The sequence below is a fragment of the Gossypium raimondii genome, chromosome 2 (genome assembly GCF_025698545.1).
Source record: "Gossypium raimondii isolate GPD5lz chromosome 2, ASM2569854v1, whole genome shotgun sequence".
NCBI lineage: Eukaryota > Viridiplantae > Streptophyta > Magnoliopsida > Malvales > Malvaceae > Gossypium > Gossypium raimondii.
In genome coordinates, this window is record NC_068566.1 from 44,872,878 (window position 1) to 44,899,281 (window position 26,404).

The 26,404-nt window shown below is 35.2% G+C and overlaps 2 protein-coding genes across 3 annotated transcripts; one reads left to right on the forward strand and one right to left on the reverse strand.

The window, feature by feature from the left end:
- The first annotated feature begins 328 nt into the window (after positions 1-328).
- Positions 329-20,438, forward strand: LOC105789074 (calpain-type cysteine protease DEK1). Of its 2 annotated transcripts, none has more exons than XM_012616297.2 (31): positions 329-661; positions 804-938; positions 1,393-1,643; positions 3,187-3,369; positions 3,511-3,646; positions 4,317-4,447; positions 4,558-4,672; positions 4,776-5,781; positions 5,988-6,098; positions 7,189-7,247; positions 9,008-9,170; positions 11,582-11,855; positions 11,997-12,147; positions 12,277-12,388; positions 12,482-12,647; positions 12,775-12,845; positions 12,933-13,024; positions 13,182-13,344; positions 13,489-13,560; positions 13,999-14,376; positions 14,459-14,574; positions 14,675-14,972; positions 15,891-16,210; positions 16,387-16,738; positions 16,814-17,134; positions 17,219-17,320; positions 17,453-17,581; positions 18,380-18,760; positions 18,859-18,996; positions 19,116-19,352; positions 19,440-20,438. In XM_012616297.2, the coding sequence occupies exons 2-31, from the start codon at positions 820-822 to the stop codon at positions 19,743-19,745; spliced, it is 6,453 nt and encodes a 2,150-aa protein (XP_012471751.1). In that variant the 5' UTR covers positions 329-661; positions 804-819; the 3' UTR covers positions 19,746-20,438. The 2 variants fall into 2 exon arrangements, with proteins under 2 accessions (XP_012471751.1, XP_052483580.1); XM_052627620.1 differs by having other exon boundaries at positions 329-657.
- Positions 20,439-20,756: 318 nt separating this feature from the next.
- LOC105789075 (uncharacterized) lies at positions 20,757-22,033 on the reverse strand. The gene is made up of 4 exons (XM_012616300.2): positions 21,657-22,033; positions 21,276-21,561; positions 21,122-21,199; positions 20,757-21,031 (listed from the first exon to the last, which is right to left on the reverse strand). The coding sequence occupies exons 1-4, from the start codon at positions 21,863-21,865 to the stop codon at positions 20,975-20,977; spliced, it is 630 nt and encodes a 209-aa protein (XP_012471754.1). The 5' UTR covers positions 21,866-22,033; the 3' UTR covers positions 20,757-20,974.
- Positions 22,034-26,404: the final 4,371 nt, after the last annotated feature.

The following is a 26,404-nucleotide window of genomic DNA, read 5'->3' on the forward strand; positions in this document are numbered from 1 at the left end:
TAATATCATATTAGTATTATTTATATTAAACTTAAATTATTAATATTTTTTGGTACATTAAAATTATTACTTTAAGAGAAATATTTCATAAATATGAAAAATAATGATATATTAATAGGAATATGATATGATTATCTAATAATATTAAAAAGATATTTTTGAACGAATATTAAGAAGTTATTAAAATGATGTGAAATATATTTTCCGTCAAAAGAAAAAAAAGATTAATATATTCGCTTGGCCTATCATTTTTGGTTGTTTTTATGTTCCCATTATTTACTTTTGGTTTTCTATTAAATAAAAAAATAATTTTTATTTTTGACTTGAGAGAGTTCACAGTTGACATACAGGAGAGTAGAGGAGAGAGCTGTAGGGTTTTAAACTTTACTCTTTTTTTTCTTTCCCTTCTTTTTGTGTCTTCATCTGCAACTTTTTAATCTTTCAGCAATTTCGCAAACAAGACTAAAAAGAAAACCCTAATAGACCTTATCTCTTTTCTTCTTCATCGTCGCGGTTCTTCATCTTCCTTTCAATCCTAGCTCACTTCAAAAATGACTAAATTGCCCTAGCTCAACAGCCAAAATTTCATGCCCGAAACTCGCTCCTTTCACCTAAATTCGCCGTCATGCGATTGCCCATTACGCTCGCTTCACTTAAGTAGGTAAAGCTCATTTCTTCTTCACTGTTCTCTATATGGGTTAAGGTCTTTTTTTCGTACAACGTAGAAGTTAACTTTTTACTGCTGTTTTTCTTTTAATTATAAGTTTGAAATGTAAACGAAGGCTTTTGCTTGTTGTTTGAAGGTGAGAGAAGGAAGCCATGGAAGGGGATGGGGTTGCTCTGGCGTGTTTGATTTCTGGGATCCTTTTTGCAGTTTTGGGTTTAGCTTCATTTTCCATTCTCTGGGCTGTCAATTGGCGCCCGTGGCGGATTTATAGGTATTGCATCTAATATTTCCAACCTTTAATCTTGCTACTGATATAGTTGCTAACATCATAACAGCGCTTCAATGCAGCTGCGTTTGTTTTCTGGTTTTGCAAGTGAATTGTTAAGAATGCATTGCGACTTTAATTCTACATAACTGAGATGTTTTCCGTAATTGCATTTAATTCTAATTGACAATTTGACTATGAGGCTTATTATTAACCATTTGTTTTGTTGGCTTTACTACTAATGTGGTTTACTTGTATGGCTGGTTGAATGCCACCATGTGGTTTATGATCCGACTTTTTTTTATTGTTTCTGGAAATTTGAATAACTAATTCTTGCCTATTACAAAAAAAAAAATTGTCATTTTTATAACTTTTCTCCTTCACAAGTTGGTTGGTATATGCGAGTAAAGCCCGTCTTATGCTATGTGCTCTTTCGATGACTGTTTTTGTTCTTTTTCAGTTGGATTTTCGCCCGAAAATGGCCGAGTATTTTACAAGGACCTCAACTGGGTATGCTATGTGCTCTTTTATCTCTAGTGGCATGGGCGATTGTTTTATCTCCAGTTGTGGTGCTTATCATGTGGGGATGCTGGCTAATCATAATATTAGGCAGAGATATTGTTGGTCTGGCAGTAATAATGGCCGGCATTGCTCTATTATTGGCATTCTATTCAATTATGCTTTGGTGGAGGACTCGATGGCAAAGCTCAAGTATGCATCTTAATGACCTCTTTCTTTTTGTTTTTTTTTGCCCTTCAACTTTGTGATGTACGTATATCCTTTTAGAAGAACAGAGGTTTTTTTAGTCATTTTATTTCCAGTCAACTCAAATTTATTTGAAGCCTTGTCGTGGTTCTTTATTTGGCACTAGTGATAGACTTTGTAATTTGTCACATTTAGTCTAAGTGCTCATCTGTCTCTGCTGAAGGAAAAAAAAAGTGTCCATCTGTCTAGATTTTTAAGAACATATTATGAATGAACTAACAAGTGGAGATAGAATTCCTTAGGAACAAAATCAGTATTGAGAAAAGATATTGGATTTGATGAAGTATATTTCGAGAATGTTATATCTCTAAGAAAGGAATGTGGCAATGACTGGTCAAGTAGATTATACTGCAAATTTTTAAGTGTCTGAGAAAGTGTTTCACAATGTTTCCTTTTCTCTTGGCCCGTGGTTGTGAGCCTTACAGGGTGCTTGGTCTACTTGGTTGTCCATTTTCCTTGTGGCATTGTCTCTTAACCTTTTTATCTTATTGTCTTGATCCCTTTTCTGCAATCCTGTTTGAGTTGGCTTCTTTGAGGCTGATAAGTATACAGTTCAACTATTTCAGCCAAATGCTTATTTATTGAAGGAAAAAGAGTGCATTAGTGGTATTGAAGGACTGATCTGACTAAAACCATGGACTGTATACCTTAGCTTAGTTTTAATTAGGATGGAGTAGCTTTACTGTATGCATTTACGGGTGGATTGAACACCAGAAGTTGTAGCAAAGTTTTTTCATTTATGTTTAATGCAAGATCTTGTTAGCAGGTGGAGATTTGTCTTGCAATATACATTCTCCACTTGACACCGACTGTGAGGTTTGCCATCTAAACAACATTTGACTTGTTCTTCATTTTAAACTAGAAAACTACTAAAAATGTTTTGGTGCCTTTTTGCGCAAGTTCGGGAGCAACTACTTATATGCTCTAGAATGATGAAGCTTTAGTCTTTTCAATATCAACTTTTAATTTGTGTAAAGCTGAAATCGAACTTCTGTAGTTTAGCTGAAGCTTGAAATTAGAAAAGAACTGCAATGATAAGCTGATGCCCACTTGGGTAAGTTTTTCTATTAGATAAAATGCATTTCTTCCTTTTCAAAATAGGTGTATTCCAACAGTGATTTTCAGAGAACATTGTTTCCTCATTCTTGTTGACTTAGTTCTGATTGGACCAAAAGGACACTAACTGAGCAATGATGTTATAAGTATCTATTTCTGGTAGAAGGTAAAATAAAAAAAGCATGCAATAGGTCTGGGAAAAACAAAATTATTGTAGTTTTTTAGGAGGAGAAATGTTGGAAGAGAGTATCTACCGTAAGCAACATTTTTGAGGAAAGAGGTGTTGGAATTCTTTGTTGATGTTTTGATGTTCAAGGATACTATGTTTTGTTTATAGGTGTTCTTGATTTTATTTTAATTATCTTCTGTGATATCTTTCTATTAGTGATTTTTTTCCCTTTATCTCATACTGTTCTTGTTTCTGCTGTCATAGGGGCTGTTGCTTTTCTGCTTCTGCTGGCTGTTGCTCTGCTTTGTGCATATGAACTTTGTGCTGTTTATGTCACAGCTGGTTCCAGTGCATCTGAGCGATATTCTCCTTCTGGATTTTTCTTTGGTGTATCAGCAATTGCCTTAGCAATCAATATGCTCTTTATATGCCGCATGGTCTTCAATGGTAATTTTTGCTCTAGTGCTATCCTGATTCCTAATGAGTCATTTCATTTCTTCGTTACACATTGATGGTTTTTTTCCCTATTATCAGGACCAAACTTATAAATGATTGTACGTTGACTTTCCCTTTCATCATCTTATGTAGGAAATGGCTTGGATGTGGACGAGTATGTCCGGAGGGCTTATAAATTTGCATACTCTGATAGCATAGAAATGGGTCCTGTGTCTTGTTTACCAGAACCACCAGACCCAAACGAGTTATATCCTCGGGAGTTTAGTAGGTATAACCATTTTATTGTGTTTGCTTTTGTTACTCTGGTGTGAAATTCAGTTGGTAAACCCAGTTCATTTATTGTGTACATTTTGATGCTTGGGTGTCTCTATTTCACTCCATCCTTTTGCTCCTTCAATACTTATTGGTCATTTTTACTTGCATGCTTATGGCACCTGCTTACTCACATAATGACATTCATGGAAATAGGGTCACCCTCTAATATGTTGTATCTTCGTATTTGGCATTGTATGAAATATTGCCAGATGGTAGCAGTTTCCGGTTTTTATGTACGAGTACTGAGTGATTAACATCTCTTGTTATATATCATGCTCAGTGATAGTCTTGAATGTCCATGATTCAAAATAATGTTTGTAGATACCTTGCTGTAGTAAAGTATGTTTTACATAGCAGCTTATGCCTCCTAGTATGCTTATATGTTTTCAATTTGTTAAGGTTTTTCTCCATTTCTCTTTTAAGGAATAGATGGTGTAATTGTTCAAGGCTTCACTATTTTTCTGGGTACACTAAGTGAATGCTTCAAGAGCCTATTGTATATTCAGTTTCAAATCTTAATATCTTTTTATGCCTTCTTCTCAATCTATTTACTGGAAAGCTTCATGTTCTGCAAGAACTTGCTTTCATGCCACTGTGTTTCTTGGATTTTTTTTTCTTTTTAGGGCTTCACATCTTGGACTTCTTTACCTTGGCTCCCTTGTTGTTCTTATTGTCTACTCTATCCTATATGGTCTGACTGCAAAGGATGCACATTGGCTTGGGGCTATTACATCTGCCGCAGTTATAATTCTTGGTATGGTTGTAAATTATTGTATTAATATTGTTTTAGCTGTTTACATTCCTGGTACAACAATCATATCTCTATCGTGCATATTCAGTTTCTTTTATTTTTTTGTCTTGTAGATTGGAACATGGGAGCATGCTTGTATGGGTTTCAGCTTCTTAAAAGTCGTGTTGTTGCACTCTTTGTTGCTGGAACTACACGGGTTTTTCTCATTTGCTTTGGAGTGCATTATTGGTTTGTTCTAAACTCCCACATGATTCTTTTAGCGATGGTTTTGTTACTGTTGCTTAAAGATAGTTGATCTCTCTCTCTCTCTTTAATTTTTTTTTTTATTCAGGTACTTGGGGCATTGTATTAGCTATGCAGTTGTAGCATCTGTCTTATTAGGTGCGGCGGTTTCTCGCCATTTTTCAGCTACAAACCCGTTAGCTGCCCGAAGAGATGCCTTGCAGAGCACTGTGATCCGTCTGAGGGAAGGTTTTCGTAGGAAGGAGCAAAATAGTTCTTCTAGTTCATCTGATGGTTGTGGCTCAAGTGTCAAACGCAGTAGTAGTGTTGAAGGAGGTCATTCCACTAACATCATTGAAGGTAGTAGTCAGAGTATGGTTCAATGCTCTGATGCTAATAATTGGAATAGCCTTGGATACATTCAAGAGGGGATAAATAGTGATAAGAGTGTAGACAGTGGAAGACCAAGTTTAGCAATGCATAACAGTTCTCATCACTCAGTTGTCCAAGAGAATGAAGTGGGAACGTTAGAGAAAAATATTGATCCCAATAGCTCTCTTATGGTTTGCTCCAGTGGTGGTCATGATAGCCAAGGTTGTGAGTCTAGTACATCAACTTCAGCAAATCAACAGATGTTGGATTTGAATTTAGCTCTTGCATTGCAAGAAAGGTTGAGTGATCCTAGGATTACATCAATGTTGAAAAGGAGGGCAAGACATGGTGATAGAGAACTGACTAGTTTATTGCAAGATAAAGGATTGGATCCTAATTTTGCCATGATGTTGAAGGAGAAGAGCTTGGATCCAACTATACTTGCATTACTTCAGAGAAGTAGCTTGGATGCAGATCGGGATCATCGAGACAATACTGATGTTACAATTGTCGATTCCAATAGTGTTGATAATGCTATGCCGAATCAAATCTCTCTGTCGGAAGAATTGAGACTCCAAGGGCTTGAAAAGTGGCTGAAGTTGTCCAGACTTGTTTTGCATCATATAGCAAGTACTCCAGAGCGAGCATGGGTACTGTTTAGTTTTGTCTTTATTATAGAAACAATCATTGTGGCAGTTTTTCGTCCAAAGACGATCAAAATTATAAATGCTACACATCAGCAAGTAAGTGGGCCTTTCTTCCCCTGGGATGTTGCTTATTTTATTTGACGCCACTTGATAGTGTCCTGATTGATGTATATGTTTAATAGCAATTCGATAGTGCCCTGATTGATGTATATGTTTAATAGCAATTTGGTAATTGTAAATAGACGTTACTCTAGAGTTATCATTGCCATAGCTGATGTGGAGATTCTGTGCATCTCTTGCAGTTTGAATTTGGCTTTGCTGTGCTGCTTTTATCTCCTGTTGTCTGTTCAATCATGGCTTTTATTCGTTCACTTCAAGGAGAGGAAACACCCTTGACACCGAAACCTCGCAGGGTATACTTCTCTTCTCAAGTTTGTACTGGGTGTTCCTACATGAAATTACAGTTTGGTTTCAGATTGAATTTGATTGCTAATATGAGTATTTCCTTAATTTTGTTTGTCTCTATTATTCTCTATTATAAAGAGGTTTCCTTCGAGAAAATTTTTTGTGATTTTTCTCACTTTTTAATGTGGCTTTTTGCAATTTATTGGCTCCAAAATGCAGGTTAAGATTGCAGTTATTTTCATAATTTTGCTTCTTTGTTTAGTATTAAGGCATTCTCTTCTTTAATGGTTCTGTATGTTGGAATTTTTGGAATCTGCTTGTGTGTCAAATATACTGCTGGTGTTTTCCTAAAACATTTTAGTGGTTCTAGAAGATGACAATGCCTAGGTGGATATTTAGTACTTCTCTTGTCCTGAGTTGCCAATATCATTGATGGAAATTTCTAGAAAAGGTTTATATGGAAATATTGGTCCAGTAGGCCTTCTACTTTTCATATACAATGATTTCATTTGACCATGCTTTCTCATTGAGGCTAAGCATACGGGTCAGCTCCTTATCCCTGAAATCTCCTAGTACTCATAGTTGGTAGTCTATATATATTTTTCTAGGATAACTAAATGTGTTCGTAATTACACATCTTACTTAGATGGCTGACCAAATCTTCATTACTGGTGGATAGCCATATATCTGGAGTGTTATGTTACAAGCTGCATTTTTCTATTTTTCTTGTGCATCCTTCATTCCTTTTCTTGAGTGGGCATCAATGAAATCTTGAAACAAAAGATTGTGGAACTTTTCATGTGCCACCAAAAATAAATTTTATGGTGCAGCTGCCTTCAATTTAATATTCTCCCCTTACCTTTTAATAAGTCTCTTCTGTAGCTGATTTATATTAGATTTTTTTGACTCTTTTTTCCTTTGGCTCAAGTGTTTAGCATTGTTTTTGTGGCCATTATTTTTGTAATGACATCCAATATTGGATAACCATTTCTAGTATTAACTTCCATTAGTTTACATAAATCCTTTCTCGCTTCTAATTATTATGGTTTTCTTGTCTGCTTTGCTCCCACCTCCCCACTTATTCTTTTCTTTGTCCAGTATGGCTTTGTTGCTTGGCTGCTCAGCACCTCTGTCGGACTGCTGCTTTCTTTCCTAAGGTATGGTCTATTTTATCCATGAATGAAATATGTTTCAAAATTTTCAGTTAATAGTGATTTCTGCAGCATAAAAATGTGAAATGGTAATACTTTGATTTCTTATTCAAGATTTTTAGATTCAGTTGAATGACTATATTATGGTTCCAAATTCAGTTGCAATGTGCTAGAATTGTTATATAATGTATGATTCTTTTTTATCAATAATATAAAGTTTATTTATTTTAATTTTCTCTGCTTCAATATCCTCTTCCTTCTCCAATTAATTTCTCTACATAAAGGTATCTATCGTGTCAATGAGTAATTTAAAACTTCTGGGTTCTTTATCTTTCAATTTCTTTAGGATCATCCAAGTGTGAGGTTCCTTCTTTTATCTATTCTATTTTTAATTCTTTTGTGTTTGCTGACTTGTTGAAATGAAATACTAAGCTGTCACAAGTCTATATTTTGCTGAGAACCATTACCTGTCATGTATTTGAACAGCTTTGCCTGGGTTCATTCTGTCATTGGTAGGTTAGTCAACCCCTAGTTTTGTATTTTTAGTTCATTGTGTTATGAAAGCTCCATTCAGTTGATACCTTTTTCTACTTGCTTTTTCATATTTGCTTCTTGATTTTTTATTATAAAGTACAAGCAAACGGCTAAAATCAAAGTTTTAATTAAAGTGGACAAATAGTTAGAATGTAACAGCAATTTTAAGAAAAATAGTTATTCAGTTTTATTGTTCTCAAGGTTTGTTTCTAGGTGTGCCTAGGGCTACACTTTCGCACTATATAGCAAAAACACCTTAAACCCTTTCAGGTGAAGCACTTTTGATAAGGTGCATTCATGGTGTGCTTAGGCATGTTTGTTTATAAGGTGGCAGGCACAAAGAAGTTTGCGTGATTGAATTTCTCTATGATTTGTTTAATTTTGTAATGAGCTATACCTTTATATCAAACTCTACTTCTCAATTTTTGAGTATTTGACAAGTACTGGACCATAAGGAAACCATGCATATTGGTCAAGGAAAAACAAGGCAATTTTACATGTTTTGTAAGATAAACTAGACCACTCTTTGGAGTTATCAGAATTATGTATCTTAAGCTTATTGCACACACACATACACTCAGAGGCATGTACAAATAACAGACAACGTATACTTATTGAGCCTTACTTTCTTCATGCAAATATTTTTTTTGTGCCTTGAAGAAAGTACCCAAAGCAACACTTCATGGCCTTGTCTATGCTGGTTCGTCTAGATAAAAGAAGAGTCATGTATTTTTTGTTATCTAAAGCATGTTTTATCCTTAATCCTTCAAATTATTGTTTGTTTTTTTTTATTTGACTGCAAATATTACTTTTTACTTTTGGAAGGGAAAGAGGCAAGTACCCAAAGTAACAAATGAATGGATCTTTAGCTTTGCCAGAGATATGTCTTTCATGTACCTTACAGAGTTTTGTTTTTTCCCTACACTGATTTAAGTGATGGGTAATATAAATATAAATTAATGTTTTTGATCCCCTTCCTGTTGATGGAAATATCTCTTATGGTTCCGTAGTTAATTTTTGAAGTTAATACAAAATTGATTAATTGGATATCCTAGCTCATTTTTTAGCACCTCTATTATATAATCAACATACTTGTTAAGAATGTTCCCTTCGTTGTTATCATCCCTTTTTCACTATTGGTTATTAACAATTTCTTTTATGCTATTGCTGCAATTATGACTGGTGCCAGGTTAATTGCCTGTCATGCACTAATATCTGTGTTCTTTCTGCAGCAAGTCATCAGTGCTTCTTGGATTGTCCTTGACAGTGCCTCTCATTGTAGCCTGTCTCTCTGTTGCAATTCCTATATGGATCCGCAATGGCTACCAATTTTGGGTTCCACAAGTTCAGTGTGCAGGTTTTGCCGGAAATCATCGACATTCTGGGACAAAGGAGGTTTGTTCTGCCTCTTATCTTTATTTCCTGCCAGCAACATTGTTTTAGTGCTCCTCCTTAATTCAGAGTCATCAAGCATCTTTCAACTTGCCTTCAGGATCTTTCATTTTATGGATTGGCTCTGTTATTCTTTCACAGTTTATATGACTAGATTTTTAGCTTTTGGCATACGATCAATCTATTGGTTTTCTGCTTGTAATTATTTTGGTGCTATTGTTAGGGGAAATATATATTAAGAAAAGTTTTAAACTTTAATGGGATAGGACCTCAAGTAGTGCAAACAGAAACAATGAAAGAAAATCAAAATGGTTGCTGAAAACCAGAGTAAAATGAAAAAATTGATGTACAATTGAAGTTGGGACAGGAACACAATGTATAGTTTGGGCATCTAGACCCCCAACTAATCTATATTACTGTGTATAAAGGAATGCAATGCCCTAAGGCATTCCTACATAGCGCGTGTCCCCTGTTCTTTTGCAATTATAAGATAATGGTTAAATTTCAATTTTGATCCCACTACTTTTTTTAGATTATAATAACAATAGTCAAGTTTCAGTTTTGGTCCCTAAACTGCAGTTAAATTTGAGAGTTAATCCATATACGTTAATTTTTTATATAATTTGGTACCTCAACTTTTATAACATATTAGTTGGTCTAAATACTTTATTCTAATTAAGATTCTAACATGAACCATAATAATTGTTAACACCGTTAAAGTTCTCTGTTATTACAATGTCATTTTTCTGTCACATGGTTATTGAGTATTTTCTTTTGTAATTTTAAAATGTCACATCAGCAAATTGAAGAGATGGATTTTAACGGTGTTAACAACTAGACTGAATTTTTAAATTCGAACAACTAATATAAGAATAGTAATGCTGCTTAATGTCTTGAAAATGCTGCTTATACCAGGGTTACAGAAGCTTTTAATCCTTGCTCTTGGATGCAAAAAAGCCTGCTTGCATTTCAAAGTCATCAAGTGTTCACATGCTAGTTATATAATCACTTAATATAAATATAATTGTTGAACATATAACTAAATAACTAACAGAAAAGAATGGATAATAATTAACTTAATATAGTTTAGGGTTGGAACAAGAACAGTATTTTATGTTTTAGGGTTCTAGACTATTGAATGGTAACTGAATATAATATGGCAGCCTAATGTGTTGAAAACACTATTCATACTGAACTACAGCAGCTATTATTCTTTAGCCCTTGGACACAAATAAATCTACTAGTTATATGGTCACCTAAAAAAATAGAAATTCTTATAATTAAATATCTAACATGAAATAGCATATAATTGATGAACATGATCATTAATAGTTCCCTAAAAGGTTGACAAAAGTCTCTCATTACTTAAATGTTAGCAGCTTCAACTTAGATTTCTGAAGCCAGCCTTCTCAATTCATCTTCTTCAATCTATTATGGTCAAAAGCGGGTTGACCCAATCTCCAAAAATTGCCTCTCTCTATAGCCTTTACTTAACATCTAGTGCAGCCTTCAGTAACTTCCTGTGGAAATTGATGAACATGATCATTAATAGTTCCCTAAAAGAAAAATAGATCATGCATTAAATATAGGACTGATGTGCAATTTAGAAGACTGCTTTATCAGACTGGCATTAGAGCTGATTTTTTTAGCACTTTGCATGGTTGAAACTTCATTGACTTGAGTTCATGATGTGTACCTGCGTGCATTTTGGATTTATGCTCATTGGGGGGAGATTTATTATGTAATAATTTGTTATATAATTTTGCTTAAAAATTGTTATCTAAACAAATTTTATTAAAAGAAAAATTTAAAGTGCTTCCTGTAATATCCAAGATAATAAATAATAAAAAGAAGAGAGTATAAAAAGTAACTTTTTCATATGAAAATTACTTTCCCAGATTTTTCTAAGCATTGTCATTTACACATAATGTAGATTTTTCCTTTGTTACCCAAGATTTAAAGAGATAAAAATGGAAACTTCTGCCTTTTTGTCCTTTGCTCCCTTTTGAAGTTCAGTGTTCAGAACTTACTTGGCAAGACAAGAGTACATCATTTACTTTTTGTGCCATAGTTCCTTAGATTTTGTTCTGCTTTTTTCTTGACCGTTTTTGAAGCTTTCTTACTAAATTAATCAATCTCTATTTGTAATTTCATGCTAAAGTATGGCCAAGAAGGTATCCTTTTTAAGTTTTTGTTGTTAGTTTCGTGTAGGCTGTGCTCATGTGAAGAAACATTACGTAGTTTCTATGTGTTGCTAATTTTTATCTCTTTTTTCTTTTAAGAAGTCTTCTGTTGAAAGAGATGTGATTGCTTACTCCTTCGGTATTCTAGTTACACATCTTTTTGCTCTCTGGCAGTAATTCCCAGTATTTTATTTGCTGTTCTGTTGTAACATTCATTGTTGTCCTTGTCAGGTTGTTGTTCTTACTCTTTGCATAACAGTATTCGCTGGTTCTGTCCTGGCACTGGGTGCAATAGTGTCTGTGAAGCCTCTAGATGATTTAAGATACAAGGGATTGACTGGTGAACAGAATAACTTTACCTCTCCTTATGCATCATCTGCTTACCTTGGTTGGGCAATGGCATCTGCAGTTGCTTTAGCAGTTACTGGTGTGCTTCCCATCGTTTCATGGTTTGCAACATACCGGTTCTCTCTCTCCTCTGCTATATGTGTCAGTATTTTCTCAGGTACATTTTCTTTATTTTATACTCTCTACTTTTGGCTCATCAATTGAAGCTGTTTTTGTTTGTGTCCAGTAAAGAAGTATTTCATCCATTTCTAGAGGCTATGTCATTCGATCTTACTTTTTTCTGCTGCTGTTTTGTTAGTTGTACTCGTCGCATTTTGTGGTGCCTCCTATTTGAAAATTGTGAAGTCTAGGGATGACCAGGTTCCTACAGCTGGTGATTTTCTTGCTGCCTTTCTTCCACTGGTGTGCATTCCAGCACTGCTATCTCTTTGCTCTGGATTACTTAAATGGTTTGTAGTCTTCCTGAATTTAGCAAATAATGAATGCTTAAATCCCAATATGATGTATTGTTTACATGATCTGTTTTTTACTTATTGTCGATCATTATTTTTCATTATGCAATTCATGTTATTATGCAGGAAAGATGATGGTTGGAAACTTTCTCGTGGTGTATATGTATTTGTTACTATTGGTCTTCTCCTTCTGCTTGCTGCAATTTCAGCTGTTATTGTTGTAATTAAGCCATGGACAGTAAGTGAGGCTTATTTGAGTGTCCTTGATTTAGCTTACTCTTTTATAGCTATTTCCCTATCTAATCTGTTGTCTTTCTTGAGTCACAAACAGATTGGGGCAGCATTTCTGTTATTACTTCTCTTGATTGTTCTAGCTATTGGGGTTATCCACCACTGGGCGTCAAACAATTTCTATTTAACCAGGACTCAAATGTTCTTGGTTTGCTTCCTTGCTTTTCTTTTGGGTTTGGCAGCCTTTTTTGTTGGTTGGTTTCAAGGTGAACATAACCACCCTTCTACCTATTTTACTTTTTGGTGTTTTATTTGTGAAAATCTTATGTCGTTTTGATGCATAACTTTATATAACTCATGCTATTGGTATCATTACATCTTATTTTATTTCAGATAAACCTTTTATTGGAGCATCTGTTGGTTATTTTTCATTTCTGTTTCTGCTTGCTGGGAGAGCTTTGACGGTGAGCTATATTCTATTATCTTGATAAAATGTTTGTATTATTCTCTTTCTACTTCATTTGTTCAACAAAAATGCTCCTTCTCTGTAGGTTCTTCTTTCACCTCCAATTGTTGTTTATTCTCCAAGAGTGCTTCCTGTATATGTTTATGATGCTCATGCAGATTGTGGAAAGAATGTCAGGTTTGTTAAGATAGAATATTCTGTCTGATGGATTTCCAATTTATCTTCAATCACATTTGTTTATTTATTATATGGTTTTGGTATTGTTAGCTTCTATGATGAATCTAAATGTTTAGTCATGCATTGACATGAAATTTTGGCAATCTGTTGCCTATAGCGCCGCATTTCTTGTCCTGTATGGAATTGCACTTGCAACTGAAGGATGGGGTGTTGTAGCTAGCTTGACAATCTATCCACCATACGCTGGTGCTGCTGTATCTGCTGTAACCCTTGTTGTAGCCTTCGGCTTTGCTGTTTCTCGTCCATGCTTAACTCTGAAGGTGTGAGTCCTGTCTAATCTGTCAATGTGCTTGTCATCGCAACTTGGAGCTACACTTTTTGGGCGTGTTGCTTGAAAGAAGTTTCGATTTTTCTCTTTAAATTGACATGCATGTTAACTTTATGTCATTTGTTATTTCTACCAGATGATGGAAGACGCAGTTCATTTTCTCAGCAAAGATACTGTTGTCCAAGCAATTTCTAGATCTGCTACTAAGGTATGTGGGGATGTTTCTACAAATAGGTTTCAAATCTCGAAGTGATGTTTTTTTCTTTTATTTCTTGTTGAAATTTTCAGTTTTGCTGTTCTGGGAAGTTAAATATATTTTTCCATGAAGTTGTAGCCATTTTCTAAATGGTTGTTAATGTTTGATTTTGTAATTTCATTTTCTTGTTTTCCCAAAAGTATTTGTTCCACTCCCTTGTTGGTGGTAGATGCATAAAACTTCCTTAATGTTTATTTTCTTGAATTTTTGCCTTAAGGGATTAATTATTTTTAATGCTCTTTATCACTGATTCCATTCCATTCCATTCGTTCTTTCTTTTTTTGTTGTTTCCATTTAATAACAGAATAGTCTGATCAGGAAAATCTTCTCTGTGATTTTTAAAAAAAATTTCTTTTCTCATGATTAAGTTATTGTTATGTATGCAAGCAGACAAGAAATGCTTTATCTGGAACATATTCCGCTCCCCAGAGGTCTGCTAGTTCAGCAGCTCTTTTGGTAGGAGACCCTGCTGCTACACTTGATAAGGGAGGGAACTTTGTGCTTCCTAGAGATGATGTCATGAAATTGAGAGATCGCCTGAGAAATGAGGAACTAGTTGCTGGATCGTTCTTCCATAGAATGAGATATCATAGGGGGTTTAGGCGTGAACCAACCAATGATGTGGATTATAGAAGAGAAATGTGCGCTCATGCACGAATTTTAGCTTTGGAAGAGGCTATTGATACTGAATGGGTCTACATGTGGGATAAATTTGGTGGTTATTTACTGCTCTTGCTTGGTTTAACTGCTAAGGCAGAACGAGTACAGGTTTGTCATTCCCTTATGTGCTTTTCATGTGTGATGGTATATGATTTAAAAATTTAATGATAGTTTTATAACTATGTGGTAGGATGAGGTGCGCTTGAGCCTTTTCCTTGACAGTATAGGGTTCTCGGATCTAAGTGCCAAGAAAATCAAGAAATGGATGCCAGAAGACCGTAGACAGTTTGAGATCATCCAGGAAAGGTAGCAACCGTGTGACACTTTTCATATTTTGTTTTCACTTGAGATACCATTTTCCAACATTTCTACTGTGTTTTAAAATTCTCTCTTTTTGGATTTATAGTTATATAAGAGAGAAGGAGATGGAAGAGGAAATCTTGATGCAGAGGCGTGAAGAGGAGGGGAGAGGTAAAGAGAGAAGAAAAGCCCTTCTGGAGAAGGAAGAACGTAAATGGAAGGAGATTGAAGCTTCCCTCATTTCTTCTATTCCTAATGCTGGCAGCCGGGAGGCAGCAGCAATGGCTGCTGCAGTGCGTGCAGTAGGAGGTGATTCTGTTCTTGAGGATTCTTTTGCACGTGAGAGAGTTTCAAGCATTGCGCGTAGGATTCGTACAGCTCAATTAGCACGTAGAGCAGTTCAGGTTGAGTTTTCTTGTTATTTGCTCTTTGAAATGTTTAAAAATAGCATTTGGTCATTGATAGTTTGCAACAAATACTTTCCCATTAGTAAATATTAGTTGAGAAATGCTTATACTTAATAACTGTTAATTCCTAGTTCAAAAATATATTTAGGTTAGTTCATTTCAAAATATAATAGTTTAGCAATGTGATTGCATTTTGCCATGTTTGTTATGCTCTGGTAATTTTCTACTACCCATAAAGGAAAAACAATAAGTTGAAGTATTAAATCTTTTTGCTTCTACTTAGAATTAGTTCCTGATGTTCAACTGATGTATTTCATGATAATGAAGGTAAGCGGGTAAATTTTGAGCTTGTTGGTTTGTGTTTCTACATTGTTGTTTTAGTGTTCAAATTTATTTGCATGGTCCTGTATGCCATGCGTACTATTCTAAGGCAATTTTGTACTCATAAAATCAAATAGAAAATCAATAATCTGTTATAAATTGTACTCCTTGTTAACCTTGCTATACTAAGTCTAATTGTGTGACATCTCATGTTTGTTTCCTCGTGGACTTTATTTTTTTGTTTTCCTTTTCAAGAAAAAGAACAGTTCAAAATGTACTAAAGCATGCACTTTTTGAGGTAAATGTTTATGGTTAATATTACCGGATATTAAAGATTTTATGATACTATAGTGTAAGGTGCCATCTTTCTACCTTCAGGTCTATAGTTCATGTGTGTATGTGCCTACGTAATTTGTGATTTTCATTCATTTGAAAGACGTAATTACAAAATTATTAAGAAGGTGCCTACTGTACTTTTCCTTACTTTGTGTTATAGTGGTTTTGTAATGTATCATTAGTAATAGTACCATTGAGATCCTTGCTTTTGGATATAATTATTTCTTAATTTTGTAAAAACATAAATGTTATTGACAGACGGGACTCTCTGGTGCTGTTTGCATTCTTGATGACGAGCCTACAACAAGTGGCAGACACTGTGGTCAAATTGATCCAAGCATGTGTCAAAGTCAAAAGGTCAGCTTTTCGGTTGCAGTAATGATCCAACCGGAATCTGGTCCTGTTTGTCTATTAGGGACTGAATTCCAGAAAAAGGTCTGCTGGGAAATTTTGGTGGCGGGTTCTGAACAAGGTATTGAGGCTGGACAAGTTGGACTTAGATTGATTACTAAGGGTGACAGACAGACAACTGTTGCAAAGGAGTGGAGCATCAGCGCGACAAGTATTGCTGATGGAAGGTTTGAGATTTTTCTTTTAGTAGAAAAAATTTCTTTTTTCATTTATGCTATCACATTTGTCTTTAAAAAGGGTGTGGAGTTGGGAAGATATTTTGCTCTTTACCTGTGCTTTCATCTACTGCCTAAGTATTTCCCCTTTGGCATTCAAGTTTACCTGGATTGTGATTGCTTTACAGGTGGCATACTGTGACAATGACTATTGATGCTGATATAGGGGAGGCAACTTGTTATTTAGATGGTGGTTTTGATGGCTATCAAACTAGCTTACCTTTGTTTGTGGGTACTAGCATTTGGGAACAAGGGACTGAGGTTTGGGTTGGTGTTAGGCCTCCTATTGATATGGATGCATTTGGGAGGTCTGACAGTGAAGGAGCAGAGTCTAAGATGCATATAATGGATGTTTTCCTCTGGGGAAGGTGCTTAAATGAAGATGAGGTTGCTTCTCTTCATACTTCTATTTGCTCAACTGAGTTTAACTTGATTGATTTCCCAGAGGACAACTGGCATTGGGCAGATTCACCCCCAAGGGTATGGTTCTAGTGTGTTAAAATTCTGTATCTGAGCAAAATATATGTAACTTAAACCTGTTTATTATTTCTTCAGGTTGATGAGTGGGATAGTGACCCTGCTGATGTTGACCTATATGATAGAGATGATGTAGATTGGGATGGTCAGTATTCAAGTGGTAGGAAAAGGAGGTCAGAACGCGAAGGTTTTGTTGTTCATGTGGATTCTTTTGCGAGAAGGTATAGGAAGCCTAGGATTGAAACACAAGAAGAAATTAATCAGCGGATGCTCTCTGTTGAGTTGGCTGTCAAAGAAGCCCTCTCTGCTCGAGGTGAAATGCATTTTACTGACAATGAGTTCCCTCCAAATGATCAGTCACTTTTTATAGATCCAAGGAATCCTCCGTCAAAGTTGCAGGTATTTTCCTCACTAATCCATTGGTGTTCCTTATTGTTGTTTTCATTATTATTATTATCACCTTGTCTTTGCTTTCTTACCTAGGTTGTTTCGGAGTGGATGAGACCTGCTGAAATTGTTAAAGGTCATCTGGATTCTCGTCCATGCTTATTTTCTGGGGCTGCAAATCCTTCTGATGTTTGTCAGGTTTACTCTTTTATGACCTTATATTTCCATAATGTTGTCTTTTGTCCCATCATTTTCTGCTGAATTTCTGTTGTAGAGTTAAACTTAGTGGTTCAGCTCTTTGTAATTTGTCTTTGCCTGCCAATTTAATAGGGTCGATTGGGCGATTGTTGGTTTTTGAGTGCTGTCGCTGTTTTGACGGAGGTTTCGCAAATATCTGAAGTGATAATTACTCCAGAGTACAATGAGGAGGGAATCTACACCGTTCGCTTCTGTATTCAGGTAATGTTCTAGTTGGTCATATTTCGTTATTGAATTTGTGCACAGCTTGCAATGCATGAGTAGCTGGAAATTGAAGGAAAACTATTGGGATTCCATCTTTCAAATCATTAAAGTACTCCGGCTTTATTGGCAACCCTGTCAGACTCAGACGGTAAAGGAACTGGGATGTCACTCCGGCACAATTGGTTTTAATTCCATTTTCAAATGTCCTTGAAGCAGGACAGCTTCAGGGCCTAGGATTTTAAAGCAATAATCTGATCTGAGAAGGAAACTAAATAAAATAAAAAGGAAGCAGAAAGAAAAGAAACCTAAGCTTGACACTTAAAGGTTTCTTCCATGTATCGATGAACCAAGAAGAAAGAATACCGAGGGTCACACCTAGGGTTCCTTAGGAGTCTCAGGAAGGATGATTGCTTCAGCCAATTGTGAAAGAACTATTGTTTAGGAAAAAGAACAATACCAAACCCTAATGTAATTGTGAAAAACACCAAATACAACCCTAGATCTATGAAGTATTACTATAATGTCCAGTAAATACAGGTGTAGCAAAATAAATTCTTGAGTAATCTGACCCTTCAATCAGCTTATTTCATTCTGCATGTAGAAAGAAATATCAATCTCTTTCTGGTATAATTTCCTGACATTTGACCAGATCTTATATACTATTGGATTCTTAGTGCTGCCTGTGGTTTTTTGATTTAGTTGCTACTGATTTTTGTTTTATAGTATTGATATTTCTTGTCAACATATAATTAGCATGTTGATCCTTGGCATACACTGGTTATGAACACTCTACAGGGTGAATGGGTCCCTGTTGTTGTTGATGATTGGATTCCATGTGAATCTCTCGGCAAGCCAGCATTTGCTACCAGCAGGAAGGGTAATGAACTATGGGTTTCTATATTGGAGAAGGCATATGCAAAACTGCATGGTTCTTATGAGGCACTAGAAGGTGGTCTCGTTCAGGATGCACTTGTTGATCTTACTGGAGGTGCTGGGGAGGAGATTGACATGAGAAGTCCCCAGGCCCAGATAGACCTTGCCAGTGGTAGACTATGGTCTCAATTGTTGCGGTTTAAACAAGAAGGATTTCTTCTTGGTGCTGGAAGTCCATCAGGCTCTGATGTGCATGTTTCTTCCAGTGGCATTGTGCAAGGACATGCGTACTCATTACTGCAGGTATACTGGAATGCAACCTCTCAATTTGCTCTGCATATGATAGTAACTGTTAAAGAAATGTTGGAACAGGTTATCAATCTTATTAATTTCTTATCCAGGTAAGAGAGGTGGATGGGCACAAACTTGTTCAAATTCGAAACCCTTGGGCTAATGAAGTTGAATGGAATGGTCCCTGGTCTGATTCATCTTCAGAATGGACAGATAGGATGAGGTACAAGCTGAAGCATGTTCCTCAGGTAGGCATCTTTTGCTTACTTTGGCATGAATTATTGGATAAATGCATTTATCTAAACCTAGTGTTTTTTTTTTTTCAAATGGGTTTCATTTTATGACTTATTTGTTTCCTTTTGAACAGTCAAAAGACGGTATATTCTGGATGTCATGGCAAGATTTTCAAATTCACTTCAGATCGATTTATGTATGTCGGGTCTACCCTCCTGAGATGCGATATTCTGTTCATGGACAATGGCGTGGTTACAGTGCTGGTGGTTGTCAAGATTATAATTCATGGCATCAAAATCCCCAATTCAGATTGAGGGCAAGTGGTCCAGATGCTTCATATCCAATTCATGTATTCATCACCTTAACTCAGGTATGCAATGCATGAATCTTCATTGAGTTTATTACCTCTTCTCTACTTACAAGAAATTTCTGATTTTTAGTGGCATTAACTGTTCAGGGTGTTAGCTTCTCAAGAACGGCAGCTGGTTTTAGAAATTATCAATCTAGTCATGATTCACAGATGTTCTACATTGGAATGAGGATCCTCAAAACCCGTGGTCGTCGTGCTGCTTACAACATTTACCTACATGAATCAGTTGGTGGTACAGATTATGTTAATTCTCGAGAAATATCTTGTGAAATGGTTTTAGAGCCTGAACCAAAGGGTTACACAATAGTGCCTACAACCATACATCCCGGGGAAGAAGCACCATTTGTCCTTTCTGTATTCACAAAAGCATCTGTAATCTTGGAACCTTTGTAGTTTGCAGTGGTGGATTCTCCAGTCTGCTTGTCTTTCTGGCTGAGGGCGTGCTGGTAAAACTTTTGGGTGCTTGGGTTGTCCGGAACCTGTGTGCACCTGAGGGGCAGGTCTCATTGGACCAAATCAGGCGGAAGAACACTTGTTTTTGGATTTTTGGGGAACAGTGCTTTTTTTTGTGTGTGGATGGAAGTCTGTCTGAAAAGAAGCAAAACTTATACTGAAGTGTCTTGTGTAGCAGTTAAAAGTGCCACGGGGCTCTCAGCTGCAAGGATGGCCAAGGAGTTAGCAGTTGATTCGAGTTGAGTATCAACCACCGAAAGCTTAATGTTCATTCTCAATCTGGAAGATGTGATTCCTGTACGAACCTGAACTCCTTTGATTTGGACACAAGGAGTGGAGCTTGGATATGACTTGATAGAGCTTTGTATTTTCCTGGTGGAGAATGGATGAGATTGGGTGGGTTCTCATTCTGATTGATTATTAACTAACTGTACATTTGTAGGTATTTGTGAGTGGGTGAGAGAAGAGTATAGGTCCATTCTTGTAAATAAATGAAGTTGAAAAGAATAGAAAAAAATAATTACCAAGTAATTAGGGAAAGTAGAAAAGCATAGCAGCTGTAAAGAGGTTCCAGATTCAGCTGCAGTTTTGAAGTCGTCTCTTATTTATATATAATATTACTTTCATGTGCCATCCTTTGATTCTAATCTAATTATTTGTTGGGTTTTACGGATCTCATGCTTTTAATTAGCAATTGTTGGAATGGGAAAATGGAAGCGAAGCTAATCCCATTTGTATCCCCTTGATTCGAAATGAAATTATGTTTGTAATAACGTGATACTTTGGGATTTATTTTTAATGCAAATTGGCTTGACTTGTTTTTGTTACGATGGTTTTATGCTTATCCGTTGTCAAATATCGTATGGATATGTTCCGACAAGCTTTGCCTTTAGCCTTGGTGCAAGTGCAATCGTGAGTTGGGAATGCTAACAAGGGTTTTCAGAATTTGGATTAGATAAAACTGCAAGGGAGTAATTGATTCCAAATTTGATCACAATTTGCCAGCTACAAAAGCAAAACATAAGGGAAAACCCTGTCTTTTTTGGCTGTTTCTTTTCAACAATGGCACCATATGTAATAAATGGAAAAACAGAAAAGAAAAGCTATATCAGTAATCGTCTCCCCAGGCTAAGGCAGACCACCTGTGTGGATTCATTTGTATCAATCAATCAATCTCTTTCAGAATCACTTTCCACACTTCCCATGGCCTTCAATCCTCTAGGTTTCTGAATTACAGAAAGCAAACAAATGGGCACCGTCTATAATACTGATTAAAGAGCAAGAGAAAGATGGGTGTGAAAGCCAGAAGTGGTTACCTTCTTTGAAGTTTTCTTCTCCCTGACTTGATACCTCTCCTGGCACAGGTCTGATAGCCATGTCCCTGGGCTCACCAACTACACCACCCAACCCAACAAATGAGAAGCAATCTTAGCAATTTAAAAAAGAAAAAGAAGGGAAGACTTGACTGACGAGAATGCTTCTCTGGATCAACTTTGCCCTTTTCTTCGGCCTTTGAGGAAGCTTACATCCCTTCATTGCCATGAAATCCTGTTCTTTTTCTTTATTAGATAATGTGGTGAACAATCTGGGCCACACAGTCCCTTTATCTTCCTTAACATGGTGGTGATCCATCAAAACCTTGGTATTATTGTCTTCCAACACTATGGAACCCGATCCCCTTGTTGCATAGTACCTATCTTCCTTCTCCGGAGATGTCAATGCCGATCTTGACTTATTTGTTCCCAAATCCGAATTCCTGTTAAACCAAATCCCAGATCTATGATTACACTTCTAAACTAATAATAAACTAGTTCTGGGTAATCAAGCAAACAAACAAAATCCTTTCCTTACATTTTGAGACGATTGGCAACAGGCGAGGAGCCCATCTTCTTGTTGGGCAGAGGTAAGGAGTGCGGCGTGGTAGAGGTGCCGCCGTCGCCGCCGCTGTTGCCAAACTGATGCTGGTGCTGTTTTTTAAGCTTGTTGAAACATCTTAGCCTCTTTCTGTTTCCCCATTGCAACACGAAATCTTTCTCCATTTTCCCACCTTGCATTTCCATTCACTTTCTTCTCCCCAAGATCTGCCAACCAATGTATCGCTTCAGCAAAAGCATTTATGATTTCTCATCCTGGACTGCCTCTCTCTCTCAACTCCAAAACTATATCTAATCAAATACGGCGCTTTTGTTTTTATGTTTTCTTCCCCAAAACACCCACCCACCCACCCGCTCACTTCTCTCTTCTCTCTTCTTCTTACGCCCTATTTCCTTCTTATAATAATATCCTTTTTTAAGTTTTTATTTTGCCTATACACTACATGCATATACCCGACCCAACCCTAAATCACTCCCATTTACTCACCAATCCTTTTCATTTTTCACCCAATTTTTTTAGTAGTTTTATATTTACATATTCAATTAATTCAATTATAATTAAAAAAAAGTCTTTTTTTATTAAAAATAAAAATAAAATATTTTTTTATAAAAAAATGAAGCCAAAGAGAAGAGAAGCAAAGCGAAAGCGCTTTTGCAACCTGAAAAGTAGTAGCAGTTGAGAAATTTAAGAAATTAAGGGGCAATATATCCTGAATTGGAAGTGATGGCTCCAAAGACCAAAAGTTTGAGAGTATTCCATTACAATTTACAACTTTCAAGAAGAAGAGAATGGTTTTTTTATTTATAAACGAAACTGCTGTAATGCTTCAAAATAATAATAAAAAATCAACTTTCAATCTTTAACAAAACTGCTTGCCTGCCTTCTAAATCTTCACAATTCACAATTCACTTCAAACCTATTATGTCTGCGGTTTTCTATTACTGAATTGAGGTATGGACTATTTCATAAGAAAATGTCTTTAACTTTTGATTTTAGGATTAAAATGATGAAAGGGCCTTATAGGGTCATTAGACCACAAGCAAAATAGCAACATGCCCATCACTCACATTTACGGGAGGGAACAATTATTCTTTGAATCTCCATCTTTATAAAAAATCATTTTACCCCTCAATTTAATTTTTTTGTCTCTTTCAACCCTTAAACTTGTGGTTTCTGTCAAATTAACCCAAAACTGATCAAAAAGTTAACAGTTAATTAAATTTTTTAAAATAAATAAAAAAATTAAAGAATTCATAAAAAATATTACAAATTATAAGTTTCTTCCGAGATTACTTTTTTAAAATTCAAAAAAATATATTAAAATTTATAATTTTCTTCCATGATTTATCTCTTTCTTTTCTGCTAATTATTTTCTTAACATTATACAAACTATAAGTTTTCTCTTTTCCATTTATTATTGTAACTAAAATACTAAATCCCAAGAAAAAAAAATAGAAATGAATAACCAATCAGATTTTTTTGGTACATAATAACCAATGGGCTTTTTTGAAGGTTTTAGTTTGGGTTTGAGGAAATCTAAATTGAGAAACGTGAATGGAAGACAAGGAGCATCACTTTGGGGGCTTCCAATTGGTGGAGGCCGAATGGCGTCTGTAGCGCCTTGGAAGGGCAGTGGCTAGGGTTAGAAGAAGAGAGGAAGATGGATAAAAGAGAAAGTACAAGAAAAAAAATAAAGGAAGGAAAGAAAGGAAACGAAAAGGAAAAGAAAGAATTAAAAAATAATTTATTTAATTATAACTTATATCTTTTAAAAAAATGAGTATTTTTTAATACTTTATTTTATTTAATATTTAGAAGAAATCAAATCTTTGAAAAAGGTGAAAATAATTAAACATATAATTTATAATATATTTATTTTTAAAAAATTATAATATTATTTATTTTTACAAAATTTTTAAATAGTTTTAATAATTTTCTATTTTAGAATTTTTAAAATATCTTTTAAATTTAAAAAATTAATTGTTGATGTGGTATACACGTGAAATGCCCATAAACAAAGTTAACGACTATTAACTTTTTCTTTCATTTGAGATTAATTTGACAAAAAAATATAAATTCAAGGGTTAAAAGAGACAAAAAAAAATTAAATAAATAGTTTAAATAAATTTTTTTATAAATCTAGCCCGGCCCGATGGCCCGCCCGAAATATGGGAGTGTTCAGGTAAAAATATAGGCCCGAAATATGGATTTGGGAAAAAAACGAGGCCCGTTTAGAAAACGGGCCGGGCCTCGGGCACCACTTTTTTGGCCCCGGCCCGGCCCGGCCCCGCCCGAATATAATAAAATTTTATTTTTTTTATTTTTAAAATGCTTTTTTATTTATTTTTTATTTTTAAAATAAACTTTTGGTGTTTATTAAAAAATGGCCCGGGCCGGGCTGGGCTCGGGCTTAGGAATCTTTTCCTGGGCCAGGCCTGGACAAAATTTCAGGCCCATATTTCGGGCCGGGCCAGGGCTTAGGACGCGCACCGAAATTTTTTCTGGGTCCGGCCCATGAGCACCTCTAAGCTAGAGGACCAAATAAGACATTATAACTTATATTTTTACTTTCCATTTTATGCACATTAGTTGAAATCAACCTAGAGAAATTTCTCTCTCAAAATTCTCTCAATCTTTGGTTGAATTCCATCAATCTAAGGTTGGTAAGTTTGATTTTAAATGATATCTTCATTAATCAACAACGTTTTAATCTGGATTTTAGTTGAGTTTTAGAAAAGAGAAGTTAGTCTTGTTTTATCAAATGCATCATTCATCGTCGTTTTAGAATTTTTGTTTGTTAGTTCTTGTTAATCTAACTTGATACGTCGATTTAATTGTGTTTGTTAAACAAAAGAACTAATCAAAATTTCAAAGGTCAAAGAGAAAATGAAGGTGTCAAAAGAATAGAGGGTTTTGGTTTATGCTCTTTAATTTTTGACTCACTCTATGCTTTTGCCTAAATTAATTGTGCAAAGGTTTATTTTTGCTAATTGTGTTAATTAATTTGCTCTTTGGTGAATTAATTGGTTGTTGAAATTATGATATGTATGTGCTTGATTATGTGGAAGTGCAATGTTTTGAATGTTGGTATGATGATTAAATGAGTTATTTGATGGGAATAAGTTGGTGAATTTAATGTTAATGATATCATTAAATTGTTTATTGCAAAGGAAATATATGTATTAATCTTAATAGCCCTATTAGATGATCTAGAAGGGTTTCCGGGTATAATTGGTATGACATAGGATAAATAGAGTTCTATAAAGATTTTGTATATGCGTCAGTTAGCCACCCATGGGGGTTCGCTGTAATACCCCCTACCCGTATTCATCGCCGGAATAGGGTACGAGGCATTACCGAAGTTTACCTAATTAATTTTTCGCAAAGTCTCAAATTTATTATTATTATTATAAAAACTCAATATAATCCCTTTATAAATATTCAACCTTCCCTGCAATTTTTAAAACCGGAACCAATCCAAACCAACCAATCTATTTCAATCAATTTGATACCAAATCATACTTCAATTATAATTATACTATTTAGCATATTCATCACACTTTACTTTAATTCATATTCATTAAACAAGTTTTAGTATTTATATTATCATCAAACTATATACATGCCATATAAATCAAAAAGGAAATTTACAAAAGCTACTAGAGAAAATCTAGATTGTGTGATCCTCAGTGTTGATCCGATCCTCCGTATATTTTCACGTCAATCTACAAGAGACATTGAATGCACTCAAGTAAGCTTATAAAAACTTAGTAAGTTCATAGGCATAAAACATAAATCTTACCAAACATTTATACACTTATACATTATACACCATTATTAAGTTTACTTGTCAACCACAATCACTGGTGAGTCCCTTGGTATAAACTCACTACTACTTGTCCTTTTACTATAATTATTTTGGGCCCATTTGTCACTTACCATCCTTAATCAAAATTAGGGAACGGTTACGGAAAATTGAGTACTTTACTTCCACTTTGCCATAGTATAACTATGGTCTTACGTATGATCACTTATCACTTGTCCCTAATTAGATAAGTGTAGCTAAGCTACCACTTATCACTTGCCACTTGTCACTTATCAGATAAGTGTAGCTGAAGCTACTACTTATCACTTGTCACTTGTCACTGATCAGATAAGTGTAGTTGAAGCTACTACTTATCACTTGTCACTGATCAGAAGTACTCAAATTCGGCGTTCCGCTCAATTTGATCATTTATTCGGTTTTCACATTTTTATTTTATTCGCATTTCAACAATAAATATATCTCACCATACATTATATAATTCATGAAATTAACATTTAATCATTAAATTTCAGCCATATGAACTTACCTAGGTCGATTTACAGAATTTGTAAAAGTTCAGGGACTAATCAGCTACTTTTTCTTTTCCTCAGCTTGCTTCAGGTTCTCGATCTATCATTGTAAAATCATTCACTTATCAGTATTGATTTCACCTTCACTCTATTTCGCATCCTTAATGTTTATAACCTGCTTATAAGTAACATTATCCATAATTTCACTATTTACTTATGTGTATTCAATGCTCTCCATCCGTGTCATAGTCACTAAATTATTTTTATCATGAGCTACAGAACTCCAAATTAGGATCCGTAAATTTTCCCTGAAACTAGACTCAAATATATTCTTACCATAAAATTTTCAGAAATTTTGGTTCAGCCAATAAGTACAGTTTATTCTTTAA

Bases quoted from the DNA above. Each gene is read 5' to 3' on its own strand.
- LOC105789074 (XM_012616297.2), top strand. From the start codon at position 820: ATGGAAGGGGATGGGGTTGCTCTGGCGTGTTTGATTTCTGGGATCCTT. The intron at 3,370-3,510 runs GTAATTTTTGCT...CATCTTATGTAG, and splicing joins ATGCCGCATGGTCTTCAATG to GAAATGGCTTGGATGTGGAC. The intron at 4,448-4,557 runs GTATGGTTGTAA...TTTGTCTTGTAG, and splicing joins TGCCGCAGTTATAATTCTTG to ATTGGAACATGGGAGCATGC.
- LOC105789075 (XM_012616300.2), bottom strand. From the start codon at position 21,865: ATGGAAATGCAAGGTGGGAAAATGGAGAAAGATTTCGTGTTGCAATGG. The intron at 21,562-21,656 runs GTAAGGAAAGGA...TTGGTTTAACAG, and splicing joins GTTGCCAATCGTCTCAAAAT to GAATTCGGATTTGGGAACAA. The intron at 21,200-21,275 runs GTCAGTCAAGTC...TGGGTGGTGTAG, and splicing joins TGATCCAGAGAAGCATTCTC to TTGGTGAGCCCAGGGACATG.